Genomic DNA, 24197 nt, shown 5'->3' with positions numbered 1-24197 from the left:
CTTTGGTTCTACTTGATATATTTGCACAAGGAGCAACTTGGGATCCTCATAGAATTGTCCTAGGCAGTTCACATAGCTGCCATCTATATTTTAGCTTAGTTAAAAAATAAGAAACTAGATAATAACATAATGAGCATGAGAAGACACAAATTTTATATTTCATTTATTTGCCTGGGGCTAGGTGCTGTTCACTTTTTTCCTCTCTCAGAAATATTTGTAGTATTTTATAGTAAACTCATTCCACAGAAGACTCCCATTTTGGGGAGATTTTAAGGTTCCCTTCACTGATATTTCTCTGAAGTTTTTAAATTTTCAGATTTTAGCTAGAAAAATATTGAGCTGCTTTTTGTTGCTAAAACAAACAAAAATGCATATTTAACATAAATCCAAGGCTCAACCTAGGCAAGGCAAATGAAGTTCTATAAATGAGGACTCTGAATGAAATGTCAAATCCTTTCATGGTCTTTGTTTTCTTTATGCATAAAGAACTGATTTATTTGGTCTCTGTTGACCATCCTCTCTGAATATTTTGGGTTCTGTTCTTAGAGTTCACTTCTAATCCAGTATTTCAGCTGCCTAGTAAAAGGACGGACTGTATGTTTGGGAAAACAGAGGGGTGCTATAGACTTAGGAGATGATGGTGTCCTGTCATTTTGTTTCGTATTTAATAATTTAATACATACTTTATTTAAGTGCCTCTTATGGCCAAAGGATTTTGAGAGATGTGAAGATAATTAAGCTTTTTCTTTACTTTTGAAGAGCTTACAATCTGTAAGAATAGATGAACAAAGGCCCAAGTAATTATAACACAGAGTTTTACGGTTGAGCTGTTACAGAGTCAAGGGTGCCTTGGTAATAAGGTAAAAGGATTCCTCCATTATTTTCTCCTTATCTCTGGGTTTTGGAGTTTGGGTACCATGTGTTTAGTATTTGTTTGTGTGGGTCAGGACTGCTCTCTGTTGCTCTGGGCCACCTAGTCTTTAGCAGTTCCAGTGTCTACTATTCTCATTGGTGGGGCTTTCTCACTGATCCTGTTCCCCCCTGTGGCATTCATGCTCTGCCTTGCATCTCACAGGTCTTGTGCAGAACAAATTTTTCTGCCCTTCCCTCTGTGGTAGGAGACTTCTGGTGGTATTGGTATAGTGTCATGGGCTCAGAACTCTCTTATGTCCTATCCTCTAGAGGAGGAACATTTTTCTTTTACTGCAACAGCAGGGGGTCTTAACCTGTGCCTTGAAGGTGAAATGATTTGCTACCCTCCCACACAGTTGAAGGCTTTTGTTCAGTAGCGGGGAGGGATCCTGTCAGAGCTTTCTGTGCTTTTCTGAAGTTGAGGCTGCCCCTCTCCTCCAGGACTGTACCACCAAAGGAGATTTTCTTTGGTCTCCTGCCCTACCCCCAAATTTCTCCTGAGTATTTTGTGGAGGTCTGTGGACAAGAGCCTGTAGCTAGTTGTGAACTCCCCTTGTGTCTCTGAGTCTCCCAGGGATTTTATGTGCTTGTGCTATCTCACAGCCAGCCTTTATTAGTTTGTTAATAATCTTAGCTCAGTTTTTGCTACCTGGTTATCTAGTGCCCTGCATTTTTCTTACTTTGTTCTCCCACTGATGAGCTTAGCGCTTGCCTCTTGTTTCCTTGGAGAGGTCAGTCTTTAAATTTCAGTCTGCTTGGTTGCTTTGGGACCTCAGCTTTCTGATGCATTTAAGAAAAGTTATTTTATAGTTTATTTGCTTTTGTTTACTGTTAACTTTAAAGCAGTGTTCTTTTTCAACTTTTTGCATATTAGGTGGACATGGAATTCCTCTCATATTGTCCATATATTTTAAACTCCACAAGATATTGCTTTATATGGTCAGTGTTCATAGAGATTTACTCACATACGTAGCCTTTCCATTACTCTTCATTCCTTTCTAATTTTCATGTTTCCGTCCACAATTATTTTCATTTTTAATGAAGAACACTCTTCAGTATTTTCTTCTTTGTGGGTCTTTTGATAATGTATGCTCCCTTCTTTAATTTTTTTGCGGGGGAGGGGTGTCTTAAAATGCCTTAATTTTGTTGCTTTTTTGGAAGGATTTTTTGCTGGGTATAAAATAAACAATTGGCAGTTATTTTCTTTCAGTACATTAAAGATAAGGGCTCCCATTGTTTTTGTTGACAAGTCAGCTGTCAGTCTAACTGCTGTTCCTTTTTTTCTCTAGCCTTTAAGATTTTGCTTTTGGTCTTTGATTTTTTAGCAGTGTTCCTATGATGTGCTAAGATCTGATTTTTTTTCTGTCCTTCAGGTTTATAGAGCTTCTTAAATTTGTGTTTTTTATCAGATTTGAAATTTCTTAGCCATTATCTTTAGTGCATCTGCCCCACTTTTTTCTTCTCCATTCAGGACTTCAGTTATATGTGTTTAGGCCTTTTCACTATGGCCCACATGTCACTTGGATTTTTCCCATTCTTTACCTTCTATCCTTTTTTGACTTCGTACTTTGATCTTGTTATTGACTGTTGACCTATTTTCTAGTGTAATAATCTTTTCTTCAGTTGCCTGAACTGGTATTTAACCCTTCCACTGGTTCTGAGTTTGAATTGCTGTACTTTTCAGTTGTAGAATTTCCATTTGATTCTTTTTTATAGATTCCATTTCTTAATGGAAATTCTCCAATTTGTCTTAATATATTAATCAGCAATTTAATTTTTTCCCATCTGTTTATTTTGAAAAATTAATTGTTTGAAAGAATTTCGTAGTGAACATTGATAGACCCTTCTCAACTTGACAGTGATCCATTTTCTTTCTGTCCCTCTCTATATTCTCTCAATGTGTATTTTTCAACCTTTTGAAAATAAATCGCAGACTTTATAATGCTGTACTCCTAAACATTTGACATATATCTTCTAACAGTAGGGACATTTTTCTAAAATAAACTAAAATCATTGTCACTTGTAAGATCTTATGGCATTATCAAATACACAATCATATTCAGATTTCCCTGCTGTTTCAGTTATAGATTTTTAGCCTTTTAAAAAATGTTATTTTCTATAATCCAGGATCTAGTCAAGGATAATATATTGTTTGTTGTTCTGTCTCTTTTGTTCCCTGGGATATATTTTTCCTTTTATGATAGTGACATTAAAAAACAAAATCATTCCCCTTTTTTGTCTTTGTTTTTAGCATGTCCCACTATTTGTATTTGTCTGATTGTTTTCTCAAGATTGTATTCAGTTTAAACATTTTTTCTTGGAAGAATGCTACATGGATGATGATTGTCATTTTCAAAAATGAATCATATCAGGAGTCACATGAAGTCTGTTTGTCCCATTATTGGTGATATTAAACTTTATCACTTTGACTAAGACATCAGAGTTATTTTAGTCTGCATCTGATAATTACATTATCTAGATGGGTTATTTGTTATCTTCTTTTTTTTTCCCTTTTGTTTAGTCTTTTGTTTGATATTGGATATATGATTTATGAAAAGTTGAATAGATAATAAATTATGTTTTCCTCCTGAGATGATTTATTTTGCTTCTGGCAGGTCTTTACAGTAAAATCAGATATCTCTTAAGAAAGGATCAAGCAGATTCTAAACTGAGTTCTTTCTTTTTGTGTGTATATGTATGGTGAAATGTAAGTAACATAAAATTTATCATTTTAACTGTACAGTTAAAAGTGTATTTTAAAGTGTACAGTTCAGTGGTATTAAGTGCATTCACATTGCTTTAACACCACCATCACAGTTCATGTCCAGAACATTTTCATTTTCTCCAGTTGAAACTCTGTACCCATAAAACAGTAACTCTAGGTATTCTTCTCTTCCCTCAACCCCTGGCATCCAAATTGTAACTTTGTCCCTGAATTTAACTACTATAGGTACCTCATATAAAGAGACTCATACAATATTTGTCCTTTATGGCTCATTTATTTTACTTAGCATACTGTCCTCAAGGTTTTGGTTAGTATTGACAACAATATTAAGTCTCCAATCCTTGAACACAGGATGTCTTTCCATTACTGATGTCTTTTTAAATTTCTTTCAGGAAAATTTTGTAGTTCTCAGTATACAAGCCTTTTTTTTTTTTTTTCGTCCTTGCTTTATTCCTGACCATTTTGTTCTTTTTGATGTTGTTAAAAGTGCAGTTTTTTTCTTAATTTCCTCTCCAGATTGTTCATTGTTACTGTATAAAAAAACTGATTTTGAGCTGTTGGCTTTGCATTTTGCAACTCTGCTGAATTCATCTATTAGTTTTAGCAGGTTTTTTGGATCTTGAGGGTTTTTCTACATATAAGATCATGTCATATGTGAGCAGACATCATTTTACCTCTTTCTGTCCAATTTGGATATCTTTTATTCCCTTTTCTTGCCTAATTACTGGCTAGAATTTCTAATACTGTGTTGAATAGAAGTGGTAGAAGTGGTCATCTTTGTCTTTGACCATTTGCTGTTTCTTGTACGCTTTTCATATATCGTCTTTGTTATGTAGAGATAGTTTCCTTTACCTAGTTGAGTGTCTTTATCATGAAAGGGTGTTAAATTTTGTCAAGTGCTTCTTCTGAATCAATTGAAATATTTATGTGGTATTTTCTTCATTCTGTTGATTTGATGTAATGTTTTTTATTTTTGTCTGTTGAACCATCTTTACATTACATGAATAAATTCCACTTGGTCATGGCTTATAATCCATTAATATACTGTTGAGTTCAGTTTGCTAGGATTTTTTTGTATTTTTGCATCAGTATTTATAAGGGATCTATAGTTTTCTTATATCTTTGGCTTTGGTATCAGGCTAATGCTGGCCTCATAGAATGAATTAGGAAATATTCCCTCCTCCTTTTCAGTTTTTTGGAAGAGTTTGAGAAGAATTGATGTTAAGTCTACTTGAAATGTTTGCAGTAAAGACATCTGGTCCTGGAATTTTCTTTGTTGGGAGGTTTTACTTCTGTAAAATTACTGGTAATGTCTCCACTTTCATTTTATTTCATTTCCCTCTTTTCCTAGTTAATCTAGTTAAAGGTTTGTCAATTTTGTTGATCTTTCTGCAAATCAAATCTTGGTTTTTCTATTCTCTATTTATCTTTGCTGTAATCTATATTGTTTCCTTCCTTATGCTAGCTTTGGGTTTAGTTTGTCTTTGTTCTTCTAATTCCTTAAAGTGTAAAATTAGGTTTTTAATTTGAGATTTTTTCTTCCTTCTTAATGTAAGTGTAGATAGCTATAAATTTCTTCCTTAGCACTGCTTTTGTTGCATCTTAAAAGTTTTGTTATGTTGTATTTCCTTTTTCATTTGTCTTAAGATATTTCTAATTTCCCTTCTTCAACTTATTTGTTAAGATTATATTATTTAATTTTCACATATTGTGTATTATAGTTTTCCTACTATTAATTCTAGTTTCACTTCATTGTGATTGAAAAGATATTTTCTGTGATTTTAGTCTTAAATTAAGAATTGTTCTGTGACCTAACATTATTAGCTCTGTCCTGGAGAAGTTTCAGTTGTATTTGAGTAACGTCTCTGTTTTCCTTCTCTGGGTCCTAGCTGAAAGTTTCCAGTATTTACTGGTGATTCTCTTCCTTGGTGGGCTCTGAGTTCATTTTCCTCTCCCCAGTCTTATATGATTGACCAAAGCTCTTTAGTTTCTTAGCCTGTAGTCTGCCTCTTTCAGATAGGCAAATAAATGCCTTGAGAGGAAAAGCAGAGCCAAATATTGGGCTGAACTCTCTGCTTTTCTGTTCTCTGTCATTGGAATCTCTGGCCTCATGTTCTAGTTGTCTTGGTAGTTTTGGTGTCTTCAAACTAGTTATTTTTGGTATTTAATTCATCTTTTGTATACTTGTCTTTGGCTGGAAAATTGGTGTATATAATGCTAGCTAGTATGTTATAACCAAAGTTGGAACACCTGATAAATGCTATGAGCATGATAGCCTCAGATTGTTTAGGGAGCATATAGGATATAAAATTAACTCCTGTGTGTTAAAAACCTTCACTATGCTTTGTTTAAAAAAATATAATGTAATTTTTTACTAAAAGGATTTTATAAGAGATGCATCTTGAGTTTTGGTTGTATATCTTGGAGAGCTTTCCATATTAGTAATACAAATCCATCTTTATTTTTAAAAGTAATTAAAGGACATGTTAATAAAATATTTAAGTGTCATTAAAGGTACTTGAAAAATAAATATTTGTATCCCTAATTCCAAGTTCTCCAGAAGGAAATTTCTTTGTTTTGTTTTGACTTTTGGTTCTACTCTTCATTTTTGGGATCTCTATGTTTAAGGAGGTTGAAATGTTTAAGTCAGAAGTTAACCCAAAACTATACAGTTTGATATTTTTTGCTAGTTTCTGCCATTAAGATGAAAGCACCACATGGCACTGCACAGTCAATTAACTTCTTCAGAGTAATTTAAACCTAGTGGGTTGACATTTAATTTGGGAGGAACACTTACTAGTTCAATTTAATAGATAATTTTGGATTTTTTGTTTTTTTTTTGTTCTATTTTATTTTTAAAAACAAATACAAAAAAAACACACAAAACAAATGTAATACTTGGTGAATTACTGCATGTAGTGTCCTTGTAGCTATCACCCAGCTCAAGAAATGGTTACTTTACTGGCCACTTCAGAATTCTTGTGTCTTGTTTGACGTAAGTGTTTCTCTCTCCCTAAAAGTAACTGCTGTCCTTTCACACTAATCCTTGTCTGTGTTTTTTTACAATCTTGTGGGCATTCTTACACATTCTACTTCAGTCTTGCTGTTCTTTTTGAAAATATGTCTTTTGAGTGTCTTTTAATGTACAGGTTTTCACTCTTTCTTATTTATCTGTTGAGGAATTTGGGCCATTTCACCTGTTCAGTTTTCCTACAGTCTGGATTTTGCTAATGGCATAGCTAATGGTGCAGTTCTACTCTCCTCTGTATTTCCTGCAAATTGCCAACTGGAGCAAGAGGCTTGATGGGACACACAGATTTGATTCTCTTGTCATTATGGCATCCTGATCTTTAATCAGTATGCACATAATATATGATTGTCTGTTCTCATGATCTGTGAAACAAATTATTCCAAAATTTAGTGACTTAAAGCAAAAACCAGCCCATTGTATCTTATAACATTGTAGGTTACCAGTTTGAGCAGGCCTCTGTGGGTGATAATTCTCTATGAGGCATCCATTTGGTCTATGGGCTGGTCTGGAGGTTCTTAAACTGGCTTCATTTACATGCCTGACACACTGGTAGGAATGGCGGGAAGGCTGGATTCTTATCTGGGCTCTTCTTGCTTTCCATGTTGTCTTAGGTCTCTTTACAGACTCTCTCTGGCAGTCACTACATAGCCTCTCTAGCATAGTCTTGAGTTCTTATGTAAGTGTTAAAGAATTTGTGGACATATATTAAAACCACCACAGTAACTAATAGATATTTTGGGGAGATACCTTGATATCTCTTTAAAGTTTCACCTGCTAATTTTATCGTTTATCCTTGCAAATCTTGCCTGTAGCTATTACTGCTCTGGTGATCTAATGGTAATTTTTCTATTTCTCTTTGAATTTCTACATTTGTTAGTTAGCATTATTCTATAAAAAAGATGTCTTACATCCTACAGATAACTTCACTCTAGTTACCCAGTCATTAATTCACATCAGTTTGAAGCCTGGGTATTTGTTTTATTTTTTAATTATATCCAATACTACAATAATTATTTTGTTACTCCAGGTTTTTTGGCTTTGTCCACTGGGAGGAACTCTTTCAGTTTTTTTTCCTATGTCCTTTTAACTTTTAAGTTAATTTTTAAAACATTTTTCTGGCCTACTTTCCTTGTAGGAAGTTATTCCATTCATTATTCTCTTTTTCCCCTTTAGAGCTTATATGGCATTTGACCTCAACTGCTTGGTTTTTGTGAAATTAATTTTTCAGAACTTTGGGGAGGCATGGTTAAGTATTTCCAACTTCAGAGAGTTTCCTTTTATGTTGTCTTCAGATAGTATTTAAAAATGAGGTGGTTTGATTTCTAAGATTCTTAGCTCCTTTCTTCCCTTGTCTCTTAAGTTGTCTCTTTTATAATTTTGTTTCTGTTTATAGCACTTTCTTCTCAGTTTGGAACCTTTGTCCTTGCTTTTCAGTTTCAAGAGTTTATAGAGGCTAGTTTGTTCCATTTCCTTAACCGTTATGGAGGCCTCTTCCTACTTTACCCCTTCTACTCACCTGCTTTTGGATTGGGCAAAACCTCATCCGTTTTCAACTACAGTCCTCAAGTTGGCTCCCTTGTGCTTTCCGATGAATACCTGCTGATTCTTTTGGTATTCCTCTGCTCTAAGATCCATTAGGTCCCCTGTTTCCCTCTGTTTCTGCTTTTACTGAAGTTGAAACTACACAGGTCTCATAGACATCACTGGTCTGTCCCCAACCAACTTATATTTTGGGATTCTTGGAGATAACTAGATTACAGCTGGCTTTGTTGTAAATGTCCACAATGCTTTGGTTTTGCTATTTAATCTATTTTTATGAGGGCATTTGTGAAGATTCCAATGCTTCATAGGATCTTTTTATTATTATTTCTAAAAATACCAGTTTGAGCAAAATATATTTTGATGGCATATTAAATTATAGATGTGTTTCTGTTACTGATTAGATAATGAATGGCTAAAAACTGTGTAGCTGGGAAGATTTTTTTGTGACATTGTGTTAGGGGTAAAAAGTAAAAAAATATTAATAAAATACATTTTATCTAGAAGGAAGTTAATGTTTTATGCTTATTTCCCATTAACTTATTTCATTGAAAACTGAGTTTTATGTCAATCAACCTATCATGAATTTCATGGTCTCTTCAGTTTACTTTGGGAACTTTTACAGGCCATTTGTTTACTGTTTCTCTTTCTTGACTTCCTGTTTCTCTTTGTAATGATCTTAAAGAATCATTATGTATTACTTGTAAAATGCTCTATCTTCTTAAGAAACTGGTAACTCTTTGTGATCACTCTTTATAGACGGCAGTATTCCTGAATTAAGATCGAACATTTTTTTCAGTCCCATTATTGCCAGGCCATTTTAGCCTTCTCCCATGAAGAGGCAGTTTGGTGTGAATAGAAACTGAGTTTTAACAATTCTGTTCCAAAGTTACCTTTCAAAATACCCTTTTATAACTGACTAGCTGTTAGAGACCAAATTCCATGCTTTTGTTCTATTTCTCATTTCCATAGACACTTTTTTTTCCTCCTGGGAAAATGATTTCAGTAGCATGTATAGCACTTTGCAGAATTTAATATCTCAGAAAATGAGTGAACTATGTGAAAGAGTCACTTGGATTAAGACAGTTTTCCTGTTTTATTCAGGAACTAAAGATTGAAATGTAGACTGTTGAGACAAATATGAAATACATATCTTCCTATTTAAAGATATATTAAAATAGCTTACAGACTGTTTTCAGAGGGAACAAAAGTGTTTTTTACTTTAAGTGGAAAAGAGAAGAAATATCCAACCTGTAGATGACAGTTGAAAGTTATGCAGTGGCATTTTAGTTTTAGTAGGCGTTTTGGGGACATTTTTTCATAGTCTCTCCCCTACACAATTAATGATTCAAATTAGAATTTGATCTTTTAATTTAATTAATAACTCTCACATCTTCCTAGAATGAGTTGAGGATTTTGTCGAAGAGACTTAACAAATACATAGTTTGAAGTATTGGCTAAAATAGTGGGTAATTTTCAGTTTTTCTTTTTCATTATACCTGGTCTAAATATTTTTATATATGTATTGAAGTTGTATGGCATTAAAATTACATAGAAAAGTAGTATTTAAGACATTTTTGTCTGATCTGCTTTCAGGTTCATGCATGGGAGATTTCAGACCAATTGTTACAGATTCGACAGGATGTGGAATCATGCTATTTTGCTGCACAGACCATGAAAATGAAGATTCAGACCTCATTTTATGAGCTCCCCACAGACTCTCATGCCTCTTTACGGGACTCATTACTAACCCATATCCAGAACTTGAAAGACTTGTCGCCTGTCATTGTAACGCAGGTAAATCCTGTGCTTCTCAATTGGAAATTTGTAATGCCATGTGGATTTATCAAGTTAATTTTGATTGACATTGTTGGGTCATGTGAAGTGATGTTAAGAACTTTAATACTGTGAGTGGATAGAAAGTGAAAAATTTAATCTTAGAGTGAAATTTGATTTCAAACTAATTTAGATAACAGAAGTAGGGGAGATGAGTATAGGTTTTCACAAGCAGGCATGTGCCTTTCTGACTGTTGGAATTGTAGATGATAAAAATACTGTTCTGTTTTGGGTCAGAGGTCTAGATAGATGCCATTAAAAAAATCCTTTCTGGACTGATTGGCTAGTAAAAGGCTTATGAATGAAATGGTGAACTACAGCATCTGGCCTTTCCCCCTTAGACAAGGAAATACATTAGAAAGGAAAACTGGAAGCTTCAGTGAATACATACTCACATGTGTTCTCTGCCTGGCATAGAAATGCCCTTGAAGAGGAAGGAGGCTTTTTGCATAAGGCTTCAAGATGAGAAATGGAGAGAGAAGGGAAATGGCAATCCATTACTTGAGGAGTGAGTCAAAGGGCTGACTTTGTCAGTAGCTTTGGCCTTTTGGCACGATATAATTTATCTGTCCATGAAGTTCTATGGTATTGCCAAATAAAAGTAAGTATTGACATATTCTGAGGAAAATCTGTAGTATGTTCTTTCTGACTTGTTGTTAATTTTTTATTTTGTTTTGTTTTTCACTTTTAAAGGTTAACTTTTAAGTCCCAGCAATTTGTAGCTAGCTCAAAGAGTTTACATGGTATATATAGTTGTGGGAGCAAGGGGTAGAGCGGGCCTCTCAGTTTTTTGTTGTTGTATTCTTTGGAAGAAATTTAGTTTCTTTGCTTTCCAGTTAATTTCCAATTAATATTAATGGTAACCCTATTTCCGTTCATCTGTTCTATTCATTTGTTTAATCTCTCTTACTCAGCTGGCTTTAGCAATAGCAGACCTTGCCCTACAGATGCCTTCCTGGAAGGGTTGTGTGCAAACATTGGTGGAAAAGTAAGTTACTTGTATTGACTGTATGCTAGCATTTGGAATTAACCTACACAGAGAAATTTGTTAGGAATAGGTAGACATTTGGACTATTTCCCCAAACTCTTAACATAGAATTGTTTATAATTCACCTTTTAAATGATTCATAATTCAAATACTACAGAAATAAGTCATGTGGGACATAAAAGACTTTCATTATTTATGTACACACTTCATTTCTTGAAATAACTGCAGCAAAGTCTTTCATTGCCATGTGGATTATTCCCATTAACTTGACATGTCAGCAGTTGGGTAAAAATACTGTCAGAATGTTTAAGATTGTATTAAATTGAAAGTCATTATGAGTGTACATTCTTACTAAATGTGTTTTTTTTCATGTCTGTCAAAGGGACAGTATTATTTTTAGATCCTTGGAGCCAGCTACTTTGAATAAAGCATTTCCTCATGGTCTTGGCAAGATAATCTTGGTATTTGCTTGCATTTTGGCATTTGGTTAGGAAATTATTTTAAAATAAAGTGGATGTCCTTTTTGCCTCCCAACTAGTGTGTCATTAAAGGCTTCGTGTGGATAATTTACTCTGTTAAAAAAATTTAACACGTTTCTTGAAAAAAACTTGACTGTGGAAGCTTTCAATGTAGAAAGTGAATATTCTCTCCCTATTCGTCTGTTTCTTAAGGAACCACTATTAATGATTGGCTATATAGCCCTCTAGACTTCCTTTTAAGCATTTTAAAATAAGTGTGTATATATTTTAATTAAACACATACTGGTGTGTTTATTCACACATGTGTATGTCTCATACACTTTTTGCACTTAACATACTGTGGACATACTTTCATGCTCTGACATAAATATCTCATTCATTATAATGGCTATGTATGTTCCAGTGTACAACTGTCTATAATCTTTTATCTATTTTCTTCTCTTATGTGATTAAGTATTTTCTGACTCTAATTCTAAATATCTTCCCTTTCTTTCTCAGATACAGCAACGATGTAACTTCTCTGCCTTTTCTGCTGGAGATCCTTACAGTGTTACCTGAAGAAGTACATAGCCGTTCCTTACGTATTGGAGCTAACCGGCGTACAGAAATAATAGAAGATTTGGCCTTCTACTCTAGTACCGTGGTATCTCTGTTGGTGAGTAGCTCTGAAATACTAAGTTTCTACCTAGGGACAAAGAGCCATGGTGGTTATTTTGTAATTCAGTTGTGTTATTGTGAAATATCTTTCTTTGCATAATTTGGCACTGATAATACTGTGGCATTTATATGATGCTTTATAATTAAAAATACTTTCAGAAATTATACTTTTCAACTTTCTAAGTAATGCTGTGAGGGTGGTATTATCTCCATTTTGTGAATGAGAGACAGGCTTTACTTTAGGATTACACAACTGCTAATTCAGAATTTGAACTCAGGCCTTCTCATTACATATCCCTTGCTTTTTCTACTACTTTATGATACAAGCTGTTGGCTCTTATGAAAGACCATGCTAAGGGAAGTGTGTATAAATGTACTTTACTATGTAAAGGACCCTTTCTTAAGTATGAATTGAGATTTTGATAGGGAGGTGGTACAGGACTGTACTTGACCTTTGAACAATATCACAATTATAGATTAGCTAATTCCACAACATCTTTTTAAAAAGAGTTAAACATGATTATGTCCTTTCTCCTTTAAAATTAGGTGGAAGCTTTAATGCTGTAGACAAAGCGTAGGTGAATTTATGGCCTATGGGCTGGTCACCTATTTTTGTAAGGAGAGTTTTATTGTACCATAGTCATGTGCATTCGGGTACTTTCAGTTTAAGTCCGTCATTTCAGGCTAAAATGAAAGAATTGAGTAGTTTTCACAGAAACCTTATGTGGTCTGCAAGTCCTAAAATATTTACTGTCTGACCCTTTATAGAAAATATTTATTGGTTCTTGAACTAGATGGTATTAAATTGCTAATCTAGCCCACATCTCATTTTTTAGGTCTTTATATAGTTCAACTCAATTTTCTCAATAACATAGTAGATTATTTTTCAGGGATTTGTTTCAGTACTTCTGCAATACCATAGAACTTCTTATTTGAAAAACAAAATTTTGTTTTAAAATTGTGTTCAGTTTGGTGTGATAAATTTACTGGAAAAGTATTCTTTTAACTTAAATATATTTTTCAACTAACTTTATTTTAAAGAAATAGTATAGAAAATTAAGAAATATAGACAAGCAAATTATATTCAAACCATCTGGAGATTATACTGTTAACCCTTTAGTACATATCCTTTATGAACTTATGTACAGATTTTAAAAATCTGAATGAGATTAAACTGTACCCTTCTGCAGTCTGCTTTTTTCAGTCATCCAGTTTCATCTTCCATTTATGTAAATTTTTATATCATCTAAAAAAAACCCAACTGGGTATTCACATTTTCTGAGTTGGTCCTAAAATATCCTTTACAGCAATTTTCTAAATCAATATTAAGTCTAGAACTGTGCCTTGTATCAGGTTATTATAACTCTTAATCACAGTCTTCCTATTCCCCTTTTTCAAAATGACCCTGATTTGTTGAAGAGATTGGATCAGTTGTCTTACAGAATATTTTACATTCTGGATTTTCTTGTTGCCCTCTCTTGTTTCATTTAGCTTGTTTATCTGTTCTCTATAATTTCTGTGATTGGAAATTACTTCTAAAGCAGCCTTTCTCAGTAGAGAGTCCCAAGATAATTAAGCTTAATGCCCTAAAGCATCCATTGTATGTAATGAACTCTTCCCTGTGCATTAATTATGGTGCTGGTATACCATCCTTAGGATAATGGTGAATGTAGTTACTCAGATCATTTTCTGTAGGACTTAATTCTTTTCCCAGAACCCTAGTTGAGAAAGGCTGAAAGGCTTGATGAATTAATTTTAAAAGGTTAAACATTTTTGACTAGAATACATTCTAAGTACTTCCTTTTCTATCATATCAGAAGATAAATACTTTTTGGTGACCTTCCATTAGTGATGGTAGGATTGACTGAATTAGGATTGTTACAGTCTGATTCTTCCATTTATAAAGTTCGTTTTCCTCCCTTCTAATATGCAGTTTGTATAGTAGTTTGCTATTTTACGAATATCCAATTCTACATCAACCTTTTGCCTAATGTTTTTTAATTCTAGTCATTAATCATTACCTTAGTAATTTCATTGTGACTTGCAAAATTATTTTAATAATTGTGTCATTCCTTCTGCATATTATTGGCATTCTTCTTATACTAGAAAGTCAGGATAAATAGTTAATTTTTAAGTTTCCTGTTTTCAAACAAGAATTTTTTTTAAAGCTGCCTCAAATGTTACTGTTTTTTGTGGGGGGGGGTTGGCTTTTTCTTTATGGAGTATTATGGATCCATGGATTTTCAGTCACTCAGGGTCTCTATTAAAATTATTCTTTTGATGCTGAAAATGCCATACATAACTTGGGCTACTAGAGTACTTTTTTGTATTCTAACACAAATTGCATAATTTATACCCATCTTATTACTCACTTTCTCCAAATCTAGAGTCCTTGGTTCCTTTTAGTACCAGTGTAGGTCCACTCAGGAGAGAAACTACATAGTAATATGTGGAAACATTTAATTTAAAGAAGGATTAACTCTAACAGGAGGTTGCAGTAATGAGTGATGATCTAGTAAGAAGTAAAGAGAGCTCTATAGAGAGAGTATAGAAATAAAACGGGTACAAGGAGCAGTCATTAACCCTAAGGCTCGGAGGGGTTCTTCATTCTGTTAAGTGACCCAAACCTTCATTCCCAGAGACTCTGAGCCATTAGTCATCCTGCTTCTTTTGGTGGTTGCTTATGTAGTTTTCTATTATCTTTTATTGTGGAGAATCCTCTGGGTTCCAAACCGAGAAACTTCTTGATTCCATTGCATAGGAGTAACCCAATTTTTCCTCGGTAATTGGGATCAGTCACTCCAGCCTATAGATGACCTCACTTTTTTCCCCATTGGTTTAGTGACCTAAGAAGGTCCAAATTGCCGAGGTGGTAGTCTTATCTTCCAATTCATTGGAATTAATTTGCGTTACCTGTTGGAAGCATTCCTTCTTTGGGGACCAAGATCTCCAAACCAACAGATCTCAGAGTTGCCTTTGACTATACTTCCTTTACTCTGATAGGAGTTCCTTGATTAGTTGTGATTCCATGATGGTTGGATATGGCATTTTGTGAATGACAGTATTGCAAGCAGGGAATGTAAATCTCTTCTTGTGAAGGCAGATCTCTGCTTCTGTCACAATAGAAGTCCAGTGTAATCAGTCAAGCTGGTCCCCATGGGGAATGGTGCTGTTTTAGGGATTCAGTGTTTGTCTCTGAATTGACACTCATCAGTAGGGTTAACTTGGTAGTGTTAAACTTTGATAAGTGGAAATTCATGCTAATTCTTTGGGTAGCCTCCATCCCTGCTACTATTGACATTTTGTTTATGAGCCCGTTGAGCAAGTACTGCATGGCTGGGGAGAAAGGCTGACATCATAAGAGTTTGTCGTTTTGTCCATCTGTCATTGAGAGATCCCTCTGTAGTGGATGTCCTCTGGTGGGTATTCATATAGGGTAGAAGTATCTACATAGTCTGTGCCTATTCATAATACCATTCACATACTTCTGCCTCAGACTTCCTTGTCACCAATCTTTCAATCCAATTTCTTCCAGATCCCAGATCACCCACTCAAACCATTAGCACTTTTCCATGAATAAGTATAGATCCATATTTCTGGTCATCTCTCACTCTCTGGACATGGTGGACAACCAAATATGCTGCTTGAAGTTCTGCCCACTAGGAGGATTTTCCTTCAACCTGTAATATGGGAGTGGGCCTGTAATATGCTACAGCTGTCCACCTTCAGGTGGTATCAGCATATTGTGCATATCCATCTGTTATCCAGGCTTGCATTTTCTTCAGGAATCTGGTCATAAGGAACAACATCCCAGAAGTCCATAGGCATAGGTTGAGGGAGATGAATCAATGCAATAAAAGTTGATGTCGAAGAAATCTGATCCACCTTCTCATGCAACTTTCTTGTGCCATCCAGACCTTTCTTGGCTTAGTCTCTTTTATTCCATTTCCATTTGATGACAGGTTGCTGTTATGCATACGCAGTCTTATGTTCAGATAATTGAGACAATTCTCAGTTCATGATGGGAAGCTCAGGCCACATTACATGATCACCTGATGTCCTATGGTTATCAGTTGCTTCTCAAAAAGAGTATATAGAGGGCAAGTACCTCAACATAATAAAGGCCATATATGATAAACCCACAGCCAACATTATACTGAACAGCAAGAAGCTGAAAGCTTTTCCTCTGAGATTGGGAACAAGACAGGGATGCACACTCTCCCCACTGTTATTTAACATAGTACTGGAGGTCCTAGCCACGGCAATCAGACAAAACAAAGAAATACAAGGAATCCAGATTGGTAAAGAAGAAGTTAAACTGTCACTATTTGCAGATGACATGATATTGTACATAAAAAACCCTAAAGACTCCACTCCAAAACTACTAGAACTGATATCGGAATACAGCAAAGTTGCAGGATACAAAATCAACACACAGAAATCTGTGGCTTTCCTATACACTAGCAATGAACCAATAGAAAGAGAAATCAGGAAAACAACTCCATTCACAATTGCATCAAAAAGAATAAAATACCTAGGAATAAACCTAACCAAAGAAGTGAAAGACCTATACCCTGAAAACTACAAGTCACTCTTAAGAGAAATTAAAGGAGACTCTTAACAAATGGAAACTCATCCCATGCTTGTGGCTAGAAAGAATTAGTATCATCAAAATGGCCATCCTGCCCAAAGTAACACACAGATTTGATGCAATCCCTATCAAATTACCAGCAACATTCTTCAACGAACTGGAACAAATAGTTCAAAAATTCATATGGAAACACCAAAGACCCCAAATAGCCAAAGCAATCCTGAGAAAGAAGAATAAAGTAAGGGGGATCTCACTCCCCAACTTCAAGCTCTACTACAAAGCCATAGTAATCAAGACAATTTGGTACTGGCACAAGAACAGAGCCACAGACCAGTGGAACAGATTAGAGACTCCAGACATTAACCCAAACATATATGGTCAATTAATATTTGATAAAGGAGCTATGGACATACAATGGCGAAACGACAGTCTCTTCAACAGATGGTGCTGGCAAAACTGGACAGCTACATGTAGGAGAATGAAACTGGACCATTGTCTAACCCCATACACAAAAGTAAATTCAAAATGGATCAAAGACCTGAATGTAAGTCATGAAACCATAAAACTCTTAGAAAAAAACATAGGCAAAAACCTCTTAGACATAAACATGAGTGACCGCTTCTTGAACATATCTCCCCAGGCAAGGAAAACAACAGCAAAAATGAACAAGTGGGACTATATTAAGCTGAAAAGTTTCTGTACAGCAAAAGACACCATCAATAGAACAAAAAGGTACCCTACAGTATGGGAAAATATATTTGTAAATGACAGATCCGATAAAGGCTTGACATCCAAAATATATAAAGAGCTCACCCACCTCAACAAACAAAAAACAAATAATCCAATTAAAAAATGGACAGAGGAACTGAACAGACAGTTCTCCAAAAAGAAATACAGATGGCCAACCGACAAATGAAAAGATGCTCCACATCGCTAATTATCAGAGAAATGCAAATTAAAACCACCATGAGGTATCACCTCACACCAGTAAGGATGGCTGCCATCCAAAAGACAAACAACAACAAATGTTGGCGAGGTTGTGGAGAAAGGGGAACTCTCCTACACTGCTGGTGGGAATGTAAATTAGTTCAACCATTGTGGAAAGCAGTATGGAGGTTCCTCAAAATGCTCAAAATAGACTTACCATTTGACCCAGGAATTCCACTCCTAGGAATTTACCCTATGAATGCAACACTCAAGTTTGAAAAGACAGATGCACCCCTATGTTTATCGCAGCACTATTTACAATAGCCAAGAATTGGAAGCAACCTAAGTGTCTATCAGTAGATGAATGGATAAAGAAGATGTGATACATATACACAGTGGAATATTATTCAGCCATAAGAAGAAAACAAATCCTACCATTTGCAACAACATGGATGGAGCTAGAGGGTATTATGCTCAGTGAAATAAGCCAAGCGGAGAAAGAGAAATACCAAATGATTTCACTCATCTGTGGAGTATAAGAACAAAGGAAAAACTGAAGGAACAAAACAGCAGCAGAATCACAGAACCCAAGAATGGACTAACAGGTACCAAAGGGAAAGAGACTAGGGAGGATGGGTGGGTAGGGAGGGATAAGGGGGGGAGAAGAAAAGGGGTATTATGATTAGCATGCATAATGGGGGGGTGGGAGAAAGGGGAGGGCTGTACAACACAGAGAAGACAAGTAGTGATTATACAACATTTTGCTATGCTGATGGACAGTGACTGTAAGGGGGTTTGTGGGGGGGACCTAGTATAGGGGAGAGCCTAGTAAACATAACGTTCTTCATGTAATTGTAGATTAATGGTAACAAAAAAAAAGAGAGAAAGAAAAGGGGGATTACTCCCTGATAGGATAAAACTAACTGCAAATCACCGATTAATGCATGCTTTAAATATCCTTAATTTTGATCATTTAAAGGGTGTCAGATGATCAGCTATGGAAGTACATTTTTCTGATAATATTCCTTTCTCTTAAAAAAAAAAAAAAAGCAGTTCCTGTGTGGTGATCTCCAATAAGTTCTTCACAGTGGTATAAAGGGCATATCAAAGTGTGGGCAAAGGGTTTGTTTGTGTTTATACAGAGGATCAAAGCCTAATTTGGCTACCCAGAAAACGAATTAAGATACGATATGAAGAAGAACTTCCAACATCAACATTCTCTGGAAGAGTCATTCCAGAAGATGATCATCAAAAAACTTCAACACAGATCCTGGTGCTGTTGCAGTTGTAGCTGCATTCATCCCACCGGTTCCTGGACTTGCCATTGGAATGAAGAAGGAGATATCTAAGCTGGCCTGTGCATACAGTAAAACAAATTTGACTGGATCTATACTGTCGGAACTCAACCAAGAATTAGGAGAAGTGCAAGTTGCAGTGCTCCAAAATCTTGAGACTATAGACTATCTACTGTTAAAAGAACATATGGGATGTGAACAGCTCCCAGGGATGTGTTGTTTTAATTTGTCTGATTTTTCTCAAAATATTCAAATTCAGTTAGACAATATCCATCATATCATTGATAAGTTTTCACAAATCCTAGGGTGCCTAACTGGTTTTCTTGGTTTCACTGGATATGGCTGGTAATTGTAGGTCTGCTTTGGTTATGTAGCTGTATTCCTATTATGGTAATGTGTGCACGCAATTTAATTAGTAATTTAAAACCTATACACGCTTATGTTACACTACAAGAAGATATGTCAAAGAAATTATCAATCTTCCCATGTTTTCTTCCATCTGCTACTTCTATAGCTTCTCTTCTTCCTTCATAATTACAACCCCTAAGTAGAATTCGTGCCTCATATCGAAATTACCGAGTGTCATAATTCTTCCAAGTGGTAAAGATACCTCAAGACAAATGCTGGGCATAGAAGCCACGGCATAAATCTGCAAAAAAGTAAAAAGCTAACCTTTTCAAACAATATTGCTTCTCTCTCACTTACCAACTTTACATTTCACTGCATGGCCCTGGAAGATGACTGGTTAGCCAGAGAGGGTAAGATTCCTCAAACGAGGAACAACCTAAAACAGGCACAGTCGCAGGGGGACCATCAGGTGAGAAATCGGGGATCAACAGAGGTGAGGCTTAGAACCTCACCCCCTCTGTTTTGAGAGAAATCTTCTGCATCCGTGGATGTTTTGTTGCCCTTGTCTAGCTTGGATTAATACTTAGTCTTGCATCTACCTACCACTTCAGCATTTTATTTAAAATAATGATAATAGTAATAATAATAATAAGGGAGAAATGTGGAATTCACATATAAATCAAGTATAAAATCAAATGAATATTCACATTTGACCTGATTGTTTATAGTTCATAATGCGTGATCAAAACCGAAAGTTTCTGTGATGACTGCCCTTGCACTGTTCACCATGTAAGAACTTATTCACTATGTAAGAACTTGTTCACCATGTAAAAACTTGTTCGTTATGCGTCAGAAGATTGGAGACTTTGAGAACTAGGCTTGGGGTTGATTAATGATTGTGCATTGAGTCCCCTATACGAATTATATTGTTGTTAACAACCATATGATCAATAAATATGAGAGATGCCCTCTCCAAAAAAAAAAAAAAGGGTAGTTACTTGTAAAAGAGGACATAGATTGCTCCAGAATCCTAGATATTTGCATTATGATTTTTCTGTTGGTGCTTACCAGAAGCTCTATATACTAACAAAATCCAGAATCTCTAGGAATTACACTTATCAATGAGTTTGGCTCAGTCTGATATTACATTTCAGCCTCCCCTGATCTAACACTCTTAGAATCCACTCCCACACATGTTCCCTATGTTTCTTTAGATACATGTTAACTAATAAAGTTATTTCCGCCTGTGTGTATCTCTGTCCCAGGAACATGCTGAGGTTTGACCCTAGCAGTGCTGGCACGGGGAATGTTTGTAGTCAGTCTTGAAGAGAATGGGAGACCCTTTTAAGGCATCTATTCCAGATGAAGTTTTTACAGGGCTTATGAGCTGGGGAAGGGTAGTCTTCTCAGACAATACAAGGCAGGCTACTTCCACTGGTAAGGGAGACTAAGAATGACTTGGGGATTCAGGATTATCAGTTTAATAAGGGTCCATCCAGATGTCCACATTACCATTTCAGATTCCCATTCTTTACCAGTTTCCCAACATTCACATGAGAAACTTGGTGAGGTTGTAATTTCAACTGTTGTATGTAATTCAGCAAGCCATACAATTAAATTTAGTATATGAGTTTCAGCAGTATCAGCCCTGTAGCTATAAAAAATAAGAGCTTTGTTTAGAGCTGTCATGAAGGCCTCTGGTTCTGAGACTATGACTTGAGCTGAGTTAAGGGATCTGAGCTTGTTGTTTTCTTTTTGTAATCACTCAAGTGAAGTCAAAAGAATCCAGTACACTGCAGTCCTTATAGTCATCCTTAACTGCCACAATGATCAAATAACATCAGCCACTTGGGCTCCCAAGGCATGTGCTTAACCTAGCGCTTACTCATAATTGACAACAGGTGATAGCTTGATTGGTTCTGATCAAATATGAAAAATACCTGCCTGTGGTACTTAGAAGGTCTATAGTTCTGTCATTTAGCTTGTCATATTAAAGAACCGAAAGGATGAAACTAGTCCAAAATTGCCAAGAAAAATAGGTATTTGGCTGTAATACCAGGTAACAGCAGCCTCTTAAAACCTTTTTCATTGAGTTCCTCCCACATTCTCTGTAATGGTTCTCTTCCATCCCATTTTACATGTAAGTATTATACTTTTGTGGTCTATTCAAATGAATCTGTACCTAAACATTTTACTGAATTTAAAAAGATTATTCTATTGCTCTTATAACTGAACTTAGCCTTGTCTGTATTTTTCTCCATTTCATGAATCTATGATCAGTAATTGTGTTTTTAATAATAGAGTTCCCAAAGAACTGAAAGTAATTCTTAGTTCTTACGCTTTATGGTGTATTTTGATTTAGTTAGCAAAACTTCTTTTCTTCAAAGCAATTGATTTTAGATGTAGGGCTTGTCCAGAATTCTATCCTTAAGTTTGAGTCAGTAGTTAGAATGTACAGTTAAATCCTATTTGTAAACATCATGCCTTAGTAAAATTGAAATGTCATTGAAAAAGTATAAAGGCCAAGGAATTGTGTAAAGAGTTTATATCAAGAGCCGCAAAGTTTGTGTGTGTGTGTGGTTGCCATAAACTTCCTTGAATCCTTTCTTTTTTCTTCGTTTCCATTAAATTCAAACTAACTAATAAATATGTAATCATTATTGCCTGATACTGCAAACATAGGGGGAACATGGCTACCTGAAGTACAAGTGTCAGCATTCAGATCATTTTGGGATTTCATACCCCCCCTGCCTCTCAAACCCCATGGCAGTTAGGATGTTTCTAACCCATCACCTGCAAAAGTTATTTTTAAACATTCTTTATCCAGAAAAATTTACGTCACATTTTACTTTGGAAAAAAACACATCACAAAAACAATTTGCAAAGAGAAACAAAGGTAAGTTTTAACCTGACTTTTCATTTTGTCTTTTTTATAACCTACCATATTTATGGTAGTATCACTTTCTGTGGAATGGTGTATTTGGTAGGTATTCAAGTCCTGAAGTTGAAACATCAGCCTTTCTTGTGGAAATAGACAGAAATGTGACTAGCTTATTACTGTTCTGTAAAATCAGGTGATAGATAAGTATTACTTTAAAGACAAGAATATTGGTAAGATTACATTAATGCATAAGTGGGATCTAACAGTTATTTCTGAAACATATCTCTCTTTGAGCAAGTCTGTAACCTCTCTGTATATCAGCTTCCCAATTGAGAAGGTAGAGATATATAATAGTACCTACCTATAGAGTTTAGCAGAGATTAAACGAATTGAGAGTGTTGAGAACAGTGTCTGCACTTAACAAAGCACTTTTAATTGTTATTATTGTCATTACATCTGTAAGGTGGTTGCATAATGGTTTAAATATAAATATTTTAACTCTTCTTCATTTCAGATGACTTGTGTGGAAAAAGCAGGAACAGATGAGAAAATGCTTATGAAAGTCTTTCGCTGTTTGGGAAGTTGGTTTAACTTAGGGGTTTTGGACAGTAACTTCATGGCTAACAATAAGTTACTAGCACTCCTTTTTGAGGTTTTGGTAAGTAATGGCTTTGTTTATGAAAGTATTTCACAGTCACAGTAACTAACCTCGGACCCTGCAGTATTCTCACATTTCTGCAGTGATTGGAAAGTGTATAGTGAGAGAGCGACAGTGTCCTTCCCTTGTTGCAAAGTGCCAAATTAAGGTATTAGTTTTAATGCTCAAAATAGAATGTAGTTAGGTTTAATAGGAAACCAGTCTTATATGTATATCAATATTTACATACAAAAAACTAAGTAACAAAAAAATGGTCTCTTTTTCCTTGTTTTAAAAGTATAAAATATGTTTCTAATAATGATCATTGAGTCTTTGAGACAGTTATAGATCAGAATATTATTTTCATAGTTGAGATAGTTTTTAAACATCAGGGTATGTATAGGATGGAGTTTGGGTTTTTGAGATTAATAGGATAAGAAGTAATGTCTTTTTATATACTTACACATTCCTTTCTTAAACTTTGGACATAATAGTGCCTGGTATACATTCCTGTGTCTTGGTAGGTAAGAGTAAGTGAGTACTTAGAATAAGACTGGTTTTTAGAACAAGAAACTTAGCAATATCTCTACCACGAATATTGAACAGGTATTTGGAGATGGGAGTGACTTTGTCCCTTTCTCCCGGATCATTTCCTTTCATGAGGATATATTTGTGTGGAAGCTCTCTGTATATATTTATTGTATGTGTGTACACTGTAATTTAGAAGATGATAGCATGATACTAGATTGTTATCACTAAATTAAAGAAAAGGAAAGTACATTCTCCATGGAGACATTTTTGGAATTTGATTGTTGTTAGTATATTTTTGCTGTCATTCTTGCATCAGAAGGTAAGACCCAGGAAGGGCAGGCAGTATGCTAACAGTTGTTTTGTTAGTCATTGTCTTGTCTTCATGTCTGTTAATGCCTTACCTCAATAATGGTAAGTTTGATTCTCATCTCACTAAATTGTGTGAAGGTAAAGAGTAGTCAGTATAAATAAAATCCCACTTTTGTTTAAAAATCATATAAATATAATTACATATGAATGATTATATGTACAGTCTATGTAATATACTTCAAACTTAAAACAGTAGTCACTTCTAGGAATTGAGAATTGGGGTAGAGAATAATCTAAGTAGTGTGCCAGGATTGCATTACCCTCTCTAATGATCCAGGTCAGGACCCTCTGCTACTTGAAAAAAGAGTGTTTCTAGAGTCAAGAGTCAAATATGTTCTTGTTGTTACATTCATTCAGTGCTTAAAAATCATGCCATATTTTAGTTTGCTTTATGTTTGGACTATCACTTTGTTACATAGTTTTTCTCCTGTAATTCTTTCCTAAAAATCTT

General features: G+C 35.1%; 1 protein-coding gene across 3 annotated transcripts in view; it reads left to right on the top strand.

Annotated features, from left to right (window-relative positions):
• Window positions 1-24197, top strand: part of TNPO3 (transportin 3) — a 73906-nt gene that overhangs the window by 11301 nt on the left and 38408 nt on the right. For all 3 annotated transcript variants that reach the window (XR_005029580.2, XM_036909064.2, XM_036909065.2), the window contains 4 exons: window positions 9804-10004; window positions 10958-11031; window positions 12009-12165; window positions 22724-22867. Coding sequence is in view for 2 of the 3 variants with exons in the window: in XM_036909064.2 (XP_036764959.1) it covers window positions 9804-10004; window positions 10958-11031; window positions 12009-12165; window positions 22724-22867 (576 nt within the window). In the remaining variant the exon portion in view is untranslated. The remainder of the gene's footprint in view (window positions 1-9803; window positions 10005-10957; window positions 11032-12008; window positions 12166-22723; window positions 22868-24197) is intronic.

Source organism: Manis pentadactyla, chromosome 7 (assembly GCF_030020395.1).
Source record: "Manis pentadactyla isolate mManPen7 chromosome 7, mManPen7.hap1, whole genome shotgun sequence".
NCBI lineage: Eukaryota > Metazoa > Chordata > Mammalia > Pholidota > Manidae > Manis > Manis pentadactyla.
Note: the sequence above shows the minus strand (reverse complement) of the source record. Positions and strands in the feature narration are given on the sequence as shown.